General features: G+C 52.0%; 1 protein-coding gene across 2 annotated transcripts in view; it reads left to right on the forward strand.

Moving 5' to 3' along the window:
- The window catches only part of XXYLT1 (xyloside xylosyltransferase 1), a 32,589-nt gene that overhangs the window by 4,951 nt on the left and 11,171 nt on the right, over window positions 1–16,467 (forward strand). Inside the window, exons 1-3 of one of the 2 annotated variants that reach the window (XM_059855443.1) lie at window positions 513–634; window positions 1,074–1,221; window positions 14,332–14,464. In XM_059855443.1, coding sequence (XP_059711426.1) covers window positions 1,131–1,221; window positions 14,332–14,464 — 224 coding nt within the window. In that variant the 5' untranslated portion in view covers window positions 513–634; window positions 1,074–1,130. Of the gene's footprint in view, window positions 1–512; window positions 635–1,073; window positions 1,222–14,331; window positions 14,465–16,467 lie in introns of those variants that run through there. The other variant, XM_059855442.1, reaches the window with a different exon arrangement.

Consider the following 16,467-nt stretch of genomic DNA (forward strand, 5'->3'; position numbering starts at 1 on the left):
AGTTTCATCAGGGCTTTTCCTGCTTTCCCTGACCTGAAGAAGGCAGCACGACCCCAAGTCTCCACACTCAAGTTCCTGCACTCCCCCTTATCTGCACCAGGGTCATGTCCCTCATCTCTCTTAATTATCCTGAAAATCCTTCTCATTATCTTGTGTGATTCAGTGACCTGTATCCTTCTGTGGGTATAGCGAGCTGCATGAAAGTTCCTGTCTGTTGGACTTTGACCAAAATAAATGATAAGCTTGTAAAGTGTCAGTAGCTGGCAAGGTGCTTTTGGGGTTGCTCCTTTTTCTGGGACATAGCCACAGCTGGTGCAGGCGTGCCAGGGCCCATGCTGGTGCATGGGCTCCCGCAGGGCTGAGGGATGCAGAGCAGGACTGGCTGAGCACCAGCAAAACTCCAGCAGAGACAGGCTGAGATCCATCTACAGAAGTTGCTCCGCTCTGCTGTACCTCCTGATGTTTGGATTTTCGTCAGCGTGCTGCGGCCTGTCCTCCCTTTCCCCCTGCAGCCCCGACGGGACGTGCTTCAGAGCTTGCCTCCATGCCAGGCTGAGGAGCAGCAAATCTGGGCTGTGTCCCTGGCCCTGTCACAGCCTGCTTCTATAGGAGGGAGCAAGCCTTGGTCCTCAGGGTAAGTGATGTGGTCTGACTTGGCTCGAAACAGCAGCACACCAGAGCCTGGAGCAAGCTGTTGCCTCTTCTGATGGACTCCATATGGGAGGCCAGATATGTGCTTGCATCAGGCAGTGGGAACAGACCAGAGAAACAGTCCAAAAAATGGAACACACTTGGTTGTGTGAGGGGATTCAAGTCTCTGCCCACTTTACAGTTACAAAATGGCTGTGAAAGTCCTTCTCCTTTCCCTGCACTTAGCCAGTTCTTGCACATCAAGAAGATGTGCAGGGGCCAGGGCAGGCAGGCCCCTTTGTGCAGCTGCAGTGCCAGCAGCACTGTTTGTGCTTTACCAACCTCCCCCTCGCCCCATGCTGGTGGGGGCTGGGCAAAGGCTGCTGGAGCTGGGCCTGTCCCCAGGAGCAGTGGCTGAGTGGTGTTTCTGGTGTCTCTGCCAGGTAATCGTCCATGATGTGAATGAGCTGACAGAAAAGCTGTTTCCCATCGTTGAGGCCATGCAGAAACACTTCAGTGCTGGATCAGGGACCTACTACAGCGACTCCATCTTCTTCCTGTCAGTTGCAATGCATCGCATCATGCCCAAAGGTAGGTCTCTGCTATGCTGCCTCCAGCACCACAAGCTCTCTTTCTCTTCTGCACAGAGATGTTATCTGGTGCTATTTGAAATACAAAGTTAATAAACTTTTGGGATGGACTCCTAGGATTCTGCTCCTTTCTGCAGAGTGATGGACTTATCAGTCCAAGACCTCATCCAGGTCTCTGCTGGCATAACTGACAGGAGGTTCTCCTTGTCACATGGCAGCTGGCCCTGCGTTTATGTCCTGAGATGATAGGGGAGGTGAGACAGGAGCAAGCAGGCCTGTTCTGTGTGTGTTTACAGCCCCCTTCCCCTTGTGGTGCCAGCAGAAGTAGGTACTGTGTGTCAGTGGTGTAGCTGTGCACTCTTGAGTATCCGCAGGGAGTAGTAGTTGAGTCTTTCCTCTTGGCTTTAGGGAGCTTTTGGAAAGCTTTGCTGATTAGCAGCCACTGATCACTTAAGTTTCCTTATTGTGCCTCTGCTGTTATCAAGTGCAGAAACAATGAGAACTCTGCAGGAAAACAAGGCAACTGGCAGAAGGGGCTCGGCTCAGCTGATGCCGTTTTCCTCCCCTGGCTGTGTGCAGTTGCCTCTCAAGGAAGCACCGTGCTGTCTAGTCTTTGGTTGTACAAGAGGGTTTTGTGTCCTTGGGCTCTAAACCCCTTCACTGGAGCTCCTGCAGCCTTGCTTGTCCCTGGGCTCTCCCTGCCAGCTGCCTGGCTGGCCTGATGCACCAGTAATGGCAGCATCCCTTCCTGGGCTGGTCACATGTCCTCCCTGGGCATGGCAGGCTGCAGGTGGCAGTGATGGCAAGGAGCCCCAAGACCCTGCCTGGCCATACACCTGCCCCAGGAGGAGGTAACCAGCCTCTCAAAGCTGCTTGTGGATGTCATGGAATGGTGGCCTGTTCTCATATGTGTGCATGTTCCCAGGGCTAGCACCGCTGGCACCAGCAGCTTCCTTGGCATCTGGAGCCTCTGCCCAGCTCTAATACTCCCTCCAGACTTCCTGCCATGGATCTCATGTACACTGTTGCTGAAATGTGAGCAGATACACCTCCCCTGTGGCCCTGCTGAGTCCTGTCCCAGTTTGGCTCTACTTAGAAGCTCCTACCTCTACTCTGCTCTACCTCCTGCCTCTGCTCTGCTTCATGAGACTTCCTCTGTCCTTTGTGGACTTGCCCCTGTCCTTGTGGCATGGCATTCCCACACTAGCTCATTAAACAGTGGGGCAGTGGTGGCCATGAGAGTCCCATCCAAGCTCACTGATCATTACTCTGTGGGCTCCAGCAAATGTGCTCTACATGGCTCTCCCCCAGACTTGGGTAATTTTGTGTGTGTCTGGTGCTGTCTGCACTGTGAACACTTTGAAGTACACTGCATACAAATGATGGTATTAATGCTGGCTAATTCACTCCTCCTGATTCCCTACTCTGTCTTTGGTGTGTGCTAAAGATATCCCTGTCGTACTGCCTGCCAGCAAGAAGCTGCTCAGTCTGAAATGCCTTTTCTCAGTTCATCAGCCCTCATCTCTTGGAAAGCTTGTTTGCTCTCCCTCAGCCTGACAAGGCTTTCAATGGTCTGTCCAGGGCACAGGATGTTTAAAGAGGCATTATTACAGTTTTGTGAGTTTAGTTTTTGTTTCAGAAGCTGCTAGTAAAGCTGATTTATATTTCCCTTGCAAGGGAGGTCAGGTTTGCTGTGCTGGGTGCCTGGTGATTTATGGGGCTGGTGGGGCTCACCGGCCTCCTCCCTGTGCAGCCAGCATGGAACGAGAGGCACCAGGAAAGGCTGCAGCTCTGTTGCCACTGGCAGGCTTGCAGGTGATGGGAATGGCACTGGGCTCTTGCTGCCCTCCTGACTCTGACAAGCACTATCTGCTGGTCTGAAGAAGCCACTTTGCTAAGCTGGAGGAGAAAGGACCAAACCCTCTTTTTCAGGCAGTATTACCATTTTTCCTGGTGTATTTCTTTGTCATTTCTTCTGCCTTGAATCCTGTGTTCTGCCCTGAGTGGTGTGTCTTTTTGTGCACCTCTCCAAGCACATCTGGCTCCATAGCATTAGTGCTACTTTTTTGTGGAATCCAGATTTGATTGGAAGCTTGAGCATCCTCTAGCAGAAATAAAGGCCCTGATCTGAATATTAAACTCTCTGGTGTGTTCATTTGCATTTGCATTAATCAGTCTATAGGGTTTTTTTCAGTAGCAAGCGAGCTTTGTACTAAAATTGCCTGGCTTTAGTTTACCAAATATATAATTTTTTGAAGAGAGGCATTTCCACAGTATCATGATTTAGTTATTTGTTTGGAATCTATGGATTGTAATAGGGCATTGACTTTGCAGACTGGTGGCACTGAAAACTGAACACCAGGTTATTTTTATTTTTTTAGGGGCTTTTGTGGGACATGTGCTGGCTGCATGCACATTGCACTGAGGTTAAATGGGGTTTGCCACTCAGCTGCTTTGTCATTAACTGTTGCTTAGGATCTTTGCCCAAAAAACTTCACATCTAAAACCTGCAGCTGCCAAGTTATATTATAACAGCTTCTTAGCTGGTGTAAATCATGGAACACTCTTGCCTTAAATGTCTTACATCAGTGGAGTTAATCTGATTTAAACCAGCTGGGGAGTTGGTATGCAGCCCGCAGAAGTGCAGACTGCATAACTCTTGTCTGTGCTCGAGGCTCATAAATCCCAATTTAATGTGGTGTGGCCAGGCCTGGGGAGCTGGAGCAGTGCTTGGTCCTTCAGAATGGTTCTGCAGTGGGGAAGTGAGGGGAAAGTTACATAGAGAGGACAAGCAGGTTCAGGCTTAGAAGGAGCTGCCAGGATGAGGACAATGCCAGCATGAAATGGTCTTGAGACTCGCAGAGCAGTGCAAAGAGGAGGAGAGAGACCAAGGATCCAGACCTCTTAACTTTCCTTTTCAGTATGCCCATCCAGAGGGGACCTCTTCCTTCCTGACTGGCTTTGGTCCCTCTATCACTTGTCATTTTAGTTGTGTAAGTCAGGCGGCCCAGCAAGCTTTTTATCACCTTTCTATGGGTACATGAAGTAGTAATGTCTGGGCAGGTCTGTCTGGCAGGCAAGGTCAGGGGACAGACTCCTGGTGCCCCAAGTGAGAGGAGGAGGAGTTGAAGTGACAGAAGGACAGCCTGGGAAAACTGGGAGCTCCCCAGGGAATTCTTGACACCCATTCTTGGCCCAAGGTAGTTTTCAGGAAAAATTTGTTTAACAAGTGTTCTTCCTAAGGAGCTGGTGGGCCAAGGGAGAGCCAATAGCATCCAGCAGCTTGGGTAGAGCTTTGAAAACTGCCATTTGGTGTTCAGCTCCATTGGTGTTGCTGATGGTGCTGCAGCAGGATGGCCCTGTGGGAGAATAAGGAGCAGAGGGAAAATGAGACATGACACAGAAGCAGCTTTGGGGCTTTTCTCTGCCAATTTAGACAGAGGAGTGGAGTCCCATTAGTTCAGGGGAGGCTCAGAAACCTGGCTGACAGTACTGTGCTTCACATGGAGTGAGGGTATTTAGCAGAACTTGACTGAAGATGGTATTTGACAAATTGGAGGTAGCAGAGTTTCCTGGCTGCTGCAAACAGCTGGCTCTCCATGGGGAGTGGCAGCATCTCTGGGCGTGGTGATCTCCTCCCCCCTGGCAGCATGCGGGGGAGTTCTCAAGGTTTCTCTCTCACTGTCCAGCCCAGCCTGGAGGCAGAAACTGTGATAAAGGGTGGGAACACGAGCATAGGCTGCAGAGGGCCCCTGGGCTCTGCAGGGTGTGAGGTTAGCCCTCATGCAGCATTCTGCATCTTCCAGGTGCACCTGGAAGATGCAGAATGGGTACTTGCTGCCTGAAAACTCAGGAGTTTGTTCTGCTGGTGGTAAGGCTGTTCATAGGGGGCTTGTAGGGGGGCTAAGCAGCAGTGGGAGAAGTGGGTAAGTCTCTGTGGGACTAAATTAAGATGTGGAACTATGAGGAAGGAGAACAGAGTGAAACTGTCATGTATTGCCAAAATTTATGGCATATCAACATGGTCTGTTGGTAAAAAATAAAAGAGGTTTGGAGAGGGCAGTGGCTTCTGTGTGGGACAAGCCTGGCTGACTGGGACCCTCCATTCTGGGAGGGGGCTGGCCGAGGGGGTTATGGTGTGGTCCATGAAACCACAAGCCATACAAGGCGGAAGTACAGGAACTGGGGGCTATCAAAACTGATGAAAAGGATGTTCAAAACAGAGTGTGGTGATCTGTAGAGCTCCTTTCTGCAGGATGCTGTAGGTGCTGGGCTGCCTCATGGATGAGGGATTCACAGCCAGCTGCTGTGTGTTGGACAGCAAGCCCCGGTGTGTCCTGGAGCTGCCAGCTGTGCAGGAGCATGTCAGGAGGACACTGCTGTGGGTGCTGGGGGAAGCAGGGGTGGCTGCTGTGTGTGAATAAGCAGCACTGTGTCTGGGGAAGGGACTGCCAGGAGGGAGCTGTGCCTTTGGCTTCAGAGCGAGCGTCCAGACAGCAGCTGTGACACATCAGGACCCATGGGAAGTCCAGTGGTCTCCCTGGCTTCAGACTCTGAACGGGGCAATTTCTCCAGCTCATTATCAACAACTGTACTGATTGTTAAGCATAGACCAGATTATACTGATGTTTGTCCAAGCAGCCTGACAATGACCAAGCCCCAGTCACTTGGGGTTTGGTGCTTCTTGCAGCAGGATCCAGCTGCTGGCTCCGGCTTGGTCTCCCACGAAACTGATATCAGCCTTTGTCTGCTCTGGGATTACCAGCCCGGAGACAGAGGCCTCTGTGAACATCAGCTTATGCCTTTCCCACCAAGCAGTGCTGGAGGGAAGGCAAAGGCCAGCCAGGAGACATGTTGGAGCAGGCGCTGAGCTGTGCTGTGCTTTCTCAGGGCACTTTGCCTGTGCCGAGGCCGGGCACCTGGAGCACTCCTGCCTCTGGCTGTGGAGGTGGAGGGCCTGGGAGCTGTGGGAAGGGTTAAGCACAGAGGTACCAGGAAAGCAGTCTGTGTACTGGAATAATGCCTCAACCAGTAGCTGTCTTCTGCTAGTGTCCTTCTGGAAAGGAATGCTGTCCCACAGGTGGCATCCTGAACACATTGTTGATTGCTTTTGTAAGGATGTGTGCGCAAGGACTCAGCGTTGCCTCTGCCCTGTTTCAATCCACAGCATGGGATTGCCCAGGTTGGACTCTGTTCGCCTGTAGGGCGCCAGGTGCCCATGTGTGGTGTGTCCCCTCAACAGCAACCACGTGCAGAGCTGCACTGCACACGTCCTGTGTCACACAGGGCATCAGAGGTCTCTGAGGTGGAGCCTGGCAGAGGGAGATGGGGAGGCATCACTCTCCCTTCTTCCTCCTGTCAGCTGCAGAGCAATTCCTGGTGCACAGGGCAGCTGCCCACAGAACTCAGCAAATCACTGTAATAGTTGTAATAAGTGAGCGTTTTGAAAGTGCGTCACTCCTGATCCTTTCCTGCTGGCTGAGCACTGCCATCATTGCTGAGCCCCACCACATCAGGGAATGCAGAGATGCAGCTGTTGGGAGAGGGCTAGGAGGAGAGTGCCCATCTCCCACATGCTTTAGGCTTGATTGTGTGCTACCAGCGGGGAGATGTTGGGAAAAGGCAAAGAGAACTGGGGTCTGTGGCAGAGTCACAGGAGTTGGCCCCACAGCCATGTGCTCCCAAGCCACAGTTCCCAAGGGATGCTGCAGTAGCTGAAGGGTTTGCTTTCTGGCAAAAATGTTTCCATCTTTACAGGGATGGAGGGAGCGTTAATAGTTTCTGATGTGCTCTCACAACCTCCCTCCCTGCTTTGTGCCACAAGCACATGAAAAACAGCCTGATTCCCTTCCAGCCTCTCTCTGAGCTGCAAGCACTTATGTCAGGTCCTGTGATGGGAAGGGAAGATGCTGGAGTGATCATTTTGCAAGCAATAGGGATAGCTGTGCCAGCCATTGTTTCTTGCTGGGGTGAGCCTGTTGTGCTAAGAGAGCTGTTTTCATGATGCTTTTCAGGAGCAGGCAACAGCAGACCTCTGAATAAGCCCACCCCAGGTAAACACTGGAATCTGTGGCCTTGTAGAGGAGTCCACATTTGCTGAGATGAGCTGCTAATCCCATCTGGGGGATTATGCCTGTGGGACATGCCTGTCCTGGCAGGAGAGCTCCTTGGCCCCAGCCCTGGTGTGGAGGAGGTGCCAGGAAGGGCTGCTGTGATGAGGGGGATGCGGCTGCTGCTCAGCAAGTGCCTGGAAGTCTCCTGAGTGCTGCATCACAGCACAGACCCCTTCCCTGTGGCACTGCTGCCTCTGGGGCCAACGTGGCCCGCAGCCCCTGGGGGTAGTGTCACTTCTCATCATTTCCACTGCCTGCCCCTTGCTGCAGTGTCACCATCGATTATTTTTGGATGTCCTAGATCTGTCAGGCCAGGGCTGGCTGCTCCCCCCGCTCCCACAGAGCAGCAGGCTCTCATCACCCAGTGCTGTGGTGGGTGCTGCCCTTCTCTCTCCCCAGCCAGACCAGCTGCCCCATTCCCAAAGGGTTGGAAGCTGCTGGGGGTCACCCAGTGTTGATGCCAGGGCTGCTTTCCCCCACAGTCTCTCCCTGCTCTGCCATAGCTCATTAGAGTTTAGCAGGAAGAAACAAGAACAAAATCTGCCTGCAGCCCTTACCCCTAGTGTGTGCAGTTAACTGGGATCTGAGCCCAGAAAATTTTATTTTCCTGTATCTCTTTTTGGTTTCCCTTTCCATCTCACCTGCTCGTTATTTTACAGCTTTCCATCCACTCTCTTGTAATTTATAGCAACCTGGAATCAAACCTTATTTTGTCTGATTAAAAGGTTTCCTGCTGCTCTTCCTCCAGCTCCAAAAAGTGTTTTCACACTCCTCCCCCAGCAGTAACATATATTAAATACAAGGCAAACAGCATTTCCACCTCCATCCTGAAACCTATTGCATGCTTAGCGATGTTGCTGCCTTTGAGTCCAGGTAAGAGCCAAGGTGTTGAGTACTGCTAAATATTAGTCCCTCAGACCTTGATGGATTACAAGGGGACTCTTGGATGCACAGGAAAAATTAATTTCCTGGAACAAAACACATCCGTCTCCTGCTGAGTCGTCCCCTTCCTTCAGGAGATGGCTGTGGGGTGTGGAGCAAGGCGATCAAAGTGATGCTGCTGTCAATACCTTGGAACATTTCTGCTGCTCCAGACCCCTGAGCTCACCCAGCTGCCTGCCCTGCGTGGGTGGTAGCAATGGTTTGTCATCTAGCTCTGCAGACAGCCTAATTTTTTAATTAGGTGATAGGCTGATTAGCTGCTGTGCTGCAGCCACTGCTCTGCTCTGCTGGTGCCTAATCAGTGCTGCAGAAAGCTGGTTAGCAGCCGGGCTGCTGGGGCACATCACCCTCTGCACTTCCCTGGAGCTCTGTGTGCAGGGAGGGAGGCTGTTTGATTGGGAGGAGGCTGCTGGGCTGTCCCAAGGAGTGGAGGGGACCCTTGGCTGCATGGCAGACGGGAGGACCGGTGTTGAAGCACACAGCTGGAAGGTAAGCTGCTCTGCACCTTGGCAAGCTGTGCTGGCACAGGGCTTTGTAGCATCATCTTCTCTTGGGGAGGGTGGGCTCTGGAGCAGCACCATGTCCTGGAAAGGGGGACTGCAGCCCTCCCAGCTGCCAGCTTAGTGGCCCCAAGCTCCAAGGAGCATCATGCTTGCACACGTGCACGTTTGCCCCTGCCTTGGCTGCTTCCTCTGGGCGAGGCTCTCTGGTGCTGCCGAGGTCAGCTGGGCAGGCAGCAGTGATTAATGCTGGGCGCAGAGGGGAGGCTGTGTATGGAGAAAACAAGGCCTGGCCAGGGGAGCACACAGCCAGAGAGGAAGCTGCTCACAACCCTGCTGACAGTGGCAGGGAGAGCAGCCAGGGGCAGCTGCCAGTGCAGGGGGTGAGCCAAACCCGGGGAGCCTCTAATGAAGGGCAGGATGGAGAACCCAGCATGTTTGTGTAAATAAACTGTGTGCCTCCGCACTTGCCTTGTTGAGGTGCTGGCATCCCTGCCGGGCACTGCAGCTGTTTTCGTGCCCTGCTGCAGCTGAGGCTTTTGGGGACAGCTGGCTGCTGCTGCTGGGCAGTACCCTCTGCGTTACACAGGGATCTCTGGAGCCTGTCACCCACTCTGCATCCATGCTTGGCCATGGTGCTGGCTGTGGGAGTGGAGTTTTTCTTGGCCACACATCTCTCTGAGGCAGTGAGGGCGGAGTGTTCTGGTTTCACAGCCAGCACAGGCAGCTTTGTGGATCCACGTGTTGCTCCTGCAGGCACGCTGCCCGCTGGAGCTGGCGGCTGCTGCCCTGCTCCAGGAGGTTGATGGCCCAAGGCAGCCATCTAAAAGTCACTGCTGGTCCTTCACAGCTCCTTCTTCCCTTGGGATCTTCTCCTGTCATAATGGGCACAGCTAAAAAACCTGACTAAAAAACATTGCTCAAAGCTATTCAGAGAGGTGGAGGGGCAGCTGTCCAGGTGTGCCCAACATTTGTAGACCAGCAGACCAGAGATCCCCAGCTCTTCTGACTCCAACTCAGAGAGCTTTGGTTGCTTAGCTCTCTTCCTTCTGGTGGTCCAAGTCAAGTGGCAAAATGAACAGCCACCCCCTGGCCCTTCCCCACAGCCCACTGCAGCCCTGCAACACCCAGAGCTGCAGCCAGCAGGGGACACTCCCATCACTTGGCTGCACTGTGTCACCCATGCTGGCTGCAGCTGCTGCTGGCTCTGCAGAAGGTTCACTGAGCTGCTCTGCCTCCAGCAGCTCCCTGTCCCAGCCCTGTCCAGGCCATCACCCAGCCACCACCCTGCACTGCCTCCTGAAGGATGGAGTGGGGTCCTGCCTCCCTGTGTTGCAGGACTGGCAGGTGCTGGCTCTGTGGGAAAAGGCAAAGTGGTGTGCCTGGGTCACATATCTGGGGCATCAATGCCAGCAATGCCCCTGTTGATCTGACCTCTTGAAGCACCTCTGGTCCCAAAAGTCATTGCTGTGATGCAGAGGAGGTCAAGGTGCTCCCATCTGATACGTGCCAGGTTAGCAGTTGGACTAGATGATCTTAAAGGTTTTTTCCAGTCTAAATAATTTCATTATTCTGTCTTGGAGGAGTCTCTCCTCGTTGGCATGAAGCTGCATGACACCCCCAGAGCTCTGGCTAGGTCCACCAAAGCAGCTCACCTCCTCCCTGTGCCCCCTGCTGCCATTCATGATCCTGCCTGACATTTCTGGGAAGAGCAAATTCATAGAGTCTTACAATGGTTTGGGTTGGAAGGGACCCTGAAGTTCATCTGTGTCCAGCCCCCCTGCCATGGACAGGTGTGTCACTTGGTAAATCAGATTGCTCATCTAGACCAAATTTGCTCCTAAGTGTCATTCCAGTGGTGGGGTGACCTGGCCCACTGCATACCTTCTCTATCCCTGCTGCAGTGCCCTGGGGCAGTTTTTGGGGTCCATGCTTCCTGGGAAGGGCTGTTGGACTTGCTGCAGAAGCTGCCTGCTACCACAGGAACTCCTAAGTGCCTTTCAGAGCATCCAGACAACCTGCTGTGCCCCTCAGCACACTGAAGGGGTGCCTGTCTGTGTGCTGTTGTAGCCCCACTGGGTCCTGGCAGAGAACGTGAGGCAGCAGGGCAGAGGGCACATGACCTCTGCCTGCCTCTGCCCCCTCACTGGATGAGGTTGTGGGATGAGGCATCTCTGAACCTGGCCATTCACCTCTGGGCAGGGCTGGGGAGTTTTGAACCAAGCCTGGAGCCCAGCCCTGCTGTAGCTGCTGATACAAGGCTGCAGTAAAAGATTACGAGCTTTAAATGGGGCCAACCTGTCCTATAAAGCTGTCACTGCTAATGGAGACCATCTCTGAATTGCACAGCTCCTATCTCCATGCCATGGCTAGAAGAGCTGGAGCAGAACAGAGTGGAAGGTTCTACTCAGTATGGCAAAGTTAGAAAACTCCCTGCTGAGCAGAACACTCAGCCTTTTCCCACATTTCCAGCTGGATCCCTCTGAGCAGCTTGTGCCTAAGAGAGCACGCGATTCCTCCACCCCCATGTGGCAGCCAGGACAAAGCGCTTGGTCGAAGGGCGAAAGAGCATGACACATCAGAAATATTAGAGCCTGGCCCCTCGCCAGTCCCAGGCAGAGAAATCATCTCAGCCATTAATCTGTGCGTGCAAGCTGCATCTGGCAAAGTGATGCTTAATGTCACCTGTGCTCACTCGCATCTCAGTGTTGCAGTTCATGCTTGCATTTAAAAAAAAAAAAAAATTCAAAAAATCAAAGCAAAAAAAGTACTTGGTGCTTTCTGGGTGTAATTTCTTAGTGAGTATGTCCTGGGGGAAGCACAGGGCACAGCATGGACCAGTGTGCTGGGGTGAGCCAAACATGGGAAGCCCTCTTAACGAAGAGCAGGATGGAGAACCCAGGGTGTGTGTGTAAATAAACTGTGTGTCTCTGTGCTGGGCTCTTGTGGCACTGGCATCCCTGCCTGGTACTGCAGCTGTGCTCAGCTCAGCTCCCTGCTCAGCTGAGGCTTCTGGGGACAGCTGGCTGGGCTACAGGGACCCTCCAGAGCCTTACATCCACTGAGGTGCTGGGGCAGGCAGGGTTGGGATTGGAGCTTCCTCCAAGCTCAGCTTTCATTCTCTGCTGTGATTAACTGCAGTTGGTGTTCAGCTGTAATTTTAGAGAACAATCGGATGACGTGGCTCACAGTTGATTTAATTGAAAGCTGATGAGGCTGCTATGCACCAGAGTGAGTGGTGCTGGGATGCCCCTGGGAATCCCATCCCCTCTTCCCAGCCTCAGCCTTGTAGGGCTCAGGCTCCCCACATTTCTCTGGAGTTGAGCTTGTAAGTGCAAGGTCTTCTTGTCCTAGAGTTTTGTGACCAGTCTGGGTATTCTCAAGTGTGGTAATGTTTTGGATTTGGAGGTTTACCCCACTGTAATTTGAGCCACTGGGGAGGTTGGGTGCATGTGGGATACTTGTCTTGTTCCTCACTGCAGAAATCCACTGTTCTGCTGATTGATATGCTTGAGTTGCACTGGCCATTTTTGAGGCAGTTCAGAAGGCTGGGGGAAATTGCTTTCAGGTCAAGACCTGCTTTAGCCTGTGGTGATTTACTGTGCCTGGGGTTTAAATCTCTGCAAACAGAGGATTATAGTGATGGTAAATACTAGGTAGGCCTGAGGATTGCCATACTGACAGCTGAAGGGAGCATGGCCTTTCCCTTTAGCAGATAGAGCATGATGGATGTTAAAAAAATAAATTGAGATACAGCCCAGGTTGTAGCTTAGATACTGTTTCTCCTCGATTTATGTTTCTGCTTGGGTGCTTTGCAGCGTAAGCAGTATATTTCTTGCTTAACCTCACAGGGCCTTTTTGCTCTTAAATGAGGACAATGTGGTAGGTATGACCAATTGCCAAGAGTCCCAGATTAGTGCAAGATCTGCAAAAAATTCAGAGCTGCTGTACAGCCCAGCATCTGCTTGAAACACAAACACCAAGCAATGAACACTTTTAAAAATGCAAAGCTGCACTCCTGTGCTGGAGGATAACTGCTGGTGCCTGGCTGCTCTCAGTGCCTCTGGGTCTCTAGTCACATGGTGGCTTTGGGGGCTGAACACAGAACCATTTGCCTCCTGCTCTCAGCAGCCAGGAGTAGCCAGCAGCCTCTCCCAAGCACAACAGGGTGAGGGGATGAGGAACCAGGGTGGCATTGCCCCAGCAACACCAGCCTGATGGGAAGCCCTGCCCATAGGCACAGCAGATGCATGCAGCAGAAGGTGAGGGCAGGCAGGGCTTGTCCTCCTGCCTGCAGGTACTGGGCAGGAGGAAGGATGAAGGCTTGGTTTGCTAATTGCTCAGGAAGTGGTGGGTGACAGGCAGGTCTTGCCTGCAGGGAGCTGTGAGGGCACCTGTGCATGATGAGTGGGACCAAAACACATTGACACAGCCTTACAATCCAATTACTGCTGAGTGCTAAGCAACCTGGCCAATTTGCTCTTGGTTTTTATAACACACATAAATAGAGGGGGCATTACATAATGCCCTGGGGATGGCTCCACTGACAGTCCCTGAGAAGGGCTGAGCTGGCCTGGCCAGAAGATGACCATGGCTTTGCTCATTGCTGGGAGATCCCATCTAATGGCTTGATCTCTTGTAGTGTTTGCACTTGCTGCATTGCACTTGGCCTGCTGCAATCCATGCAGCATCCCCAGATCCACCTGGGATGAGCAGTCTTGTCAAGGCACATCTGCACACTCTCCCAAGGAGCATCTCCATCTTTCAGTCATTCTCGTGCTGCAGAGGAGACTGGCACAAATTCGGACAGGGGCCTGAGCCTGTTAAGTACCTCAGGCCCAGCCTTGAGAATGATGTCCTCCAGCCTTTCCTTGCTCTTGGTGTCTCACTGCAAGTGGAAGATGCTTCCATGTCTTTAGAACCCCACTTGCCTCTGAGAGGGTACCACCAGCAGTAATAGTCTTCCAGGCTGCTGCAGATCACCAGCAGTTCTGTGCAGGCAAAAGGCTGTAATCTCTGTAATCTCTTCCTCAGGGTAGCCCATAGCAAGCAGCTGGGAGCTAATGGGTTTGTGCAGGTGATACTGGAGGTGTCATATGGTGCACTGATGCTGTCCATGATGGGAATTGCTTTGGTATGTTGGACCAGGGATGGATGCTCTCTGGGCTGGAGGTGAGAAACACTCATGGAGTTGGCAGCTGAAAGTAAATGTGGAATTTTGCAGGCACTTCCAGAAAGGGGGAGAGGCTGGGTTGAAGCTACCTCTTGCTTTTGGCAGTTCTATGGAAAACCAGTCCTCTGGAAGGAAGGAGGGAGTGGATGGAAGCAGCGGGCCACCAGAAATTATTTCTGAAGTAAACGCACAGTGGTAAATGCTTCATGATGGTTGAAGTTGGTTTGCTTCTTGCAGAGGTTGCAGCTGGATTGTGTTTACTCTGAGTTACCCATGGAGTAGACTGCACCAATCCTCATTGGGTTCAGCTTCTCCAGAAGCTGGTGGTAATCACAGGTTACATTTTTGTCTTATATTGCTGACTTTTCCTCCTTGTGTTTCAGAAATAACACGGATCGTCCAGGTAGACTTGGACCTGAAGTACAAGACCAACATCCGAGACCTGTTTGATGAGTTTGACAACTTCCCAGAGGGAGCAGTCATTGGGATTGCCAGAGAAATGCAACCAGTGTACAGGTACAGCCCCCTCCCTGTGGGGAGCAGGGAGTGGGCAGCGGGTGGCTGGTGGCTGCTTTAATCCCTGCAGGGGGACTTAATCTGAAACTTGTAAATTGCTATGAGCAAACCATACAGTGTTGCTGTGGTTTGTTTGCTTGTTCTCACACAACATCACAAGACTTCCAGAGGCAAATTCTTGATCATCAGTGCCAAAATCCACGCCTGGACTCTAGTACATCTAGAGGAATGTTTGCCCAGCCATGCCTGCTGAGGTGCTGTAATTGTTTGTGTGTTGGCGCTCTGAAGTTTTGGCTGAGAGTATTGCAGAGAGTAGGGATTGAGTTTGGGCAACAATGAGGTTCTGGGTCCCTGGAGTGCACTTTCTGCTTCCCCCAGTGAAGGCTGAATGGGCAACTCTTGCTAACCTGGGCTTGCAAGCATGGGGGTGGCCTCATGGTCTCTTGCTCTTCAGACCCTTGGTCCACCAGCCACTGCCACCTGTGCTGGAAACCACTCACAAAGGGGTGGCCGAGTCCTTCCCACTCATGGGAAATAATGCAATTCACACCACTGGTGGGATTCAGGGACATGGATATTTCCAGGTGCTTAGAGAAATTTGTTTTGTTAAGCCATTGTTCTAAGGATGGACCTCAGGTTTTCTTTTAATCCAGGGTAGATCAGGTAATTATCCCAGGATGCCTTAATGGATCTCAGCAGAGCTGAGTTTGAGCATCTGAGATGGCTTGGCTAGATTTGCTAATCCTAATGGAAAAGTTCTTGGAGAAAGATAAAAAAGCTTAAGAGGTCTTTATGTCTTTTCGTTCCCTGGTGGAAGCCTACTTTCCTACAGAGCCTCTTAAGACATGACCAGCAGCACTCTTGGGCAAATGCTGAGCTGAAAAGATCTGGACCAGCCTTTCTTGCTGCTTGTGCATCCAGATGGGAAGAGGGTAGAGACAGAAGTTCATCAGCAGGGGATTGGTGGTTGTTAGTCACCACCAATTGCTTCCTGGAAGCCTAAACCATATGACAGAATGTGATCACTTGAACAACAGAAATCACCACTATTTCTGAGCTGGAAAAAAGACATCTCTCTGTCTGTGGCATAAGTGTTGCCTCTCTCCTGATTTGTACTCTTGGCAGGAAGAGCTGGGGCTAGAGGAACACAGATGCTGAGGTCTTGTCTCCATAGGGTGACACCATGCTTGGAGAGTAGAGGGTTCCTGTATCTGCTTTGGTATCCTGGCAGGATTTTGGTGCCCAGAATGGTAAATCCAGTTAATCGTATGCAATTGTTAGAGCTTTAAGGGGGATGGAGGGAAGAGCCCCAGCCAAGAGTGGCTGTGAGGCTGTGGCCTTGGTCAGCCCAGCAGGGCAGATCCCTGTCGTTAGTGGTGCTGGAACGGGAAAATCAAGCACTCGTTTGCCTGCAATTAGTGCAGGGTGGAATCACTTTGTTTTTGTCTCTGCAGGGTTTTGCATTATTTCAATGCATAACTAGGGAGTGGGGATGGTGATCTGCTGCCTGAATGTGGTTTGTGGGACTGGGTGTGCCTGGAGGGGAATGAATTAAGGTTTGGGGTGCTCCGCTGGAGAGCCTTTCAGCATAGCAGGGGACAAGGCAGGGTATCATGGGGCTGAGCACTGAATACCTGACCCAAGCCATAGCTGTGTTCTCCCCCTCCTGCCACCCACAGTGGGGACAAACATGCCAAGCAATAATAGCCCTCACAGGCTGCATTTTTGGGCTGAACTTTCTGTTGTTGCAGTTTTGACATTCTGGGTCACTTTGGGCTATGTTGTGCTTTTCTTCTTGTGTTGTTTTGATCTTCATGTGAAAACAAGTTCTTGATCCTTCTTGTCGCCAGATCACCCGTTGTGGGGCGAGCTGTGCAAACTCCAGCCTGCCCTCCTGCCAAGCCCTGCACCCTGTGGGGCTCGCACCTCACTGCTAAAAGGGTTTCCAGACACAAACATGAGCTGACAAAGCACGGATGTCTTTGTAAAAAGAAAAAATTCTT

This window comes from Haemorhous mexicanus, chromosome 10, assembly GCF_027477595.1.
Source record: "Haemorhous mexicanus isolate bHaeMex1 chromosome 10, bHaeMex1.pri, whole genome shotgun sequence".
Classification (NCBI taxonomy): Eukaryota; Metazoa; Chordata; class Aves; order Passeriformes; family Fringillidae; genus Haemorhous; species Haemorhous mexicanus.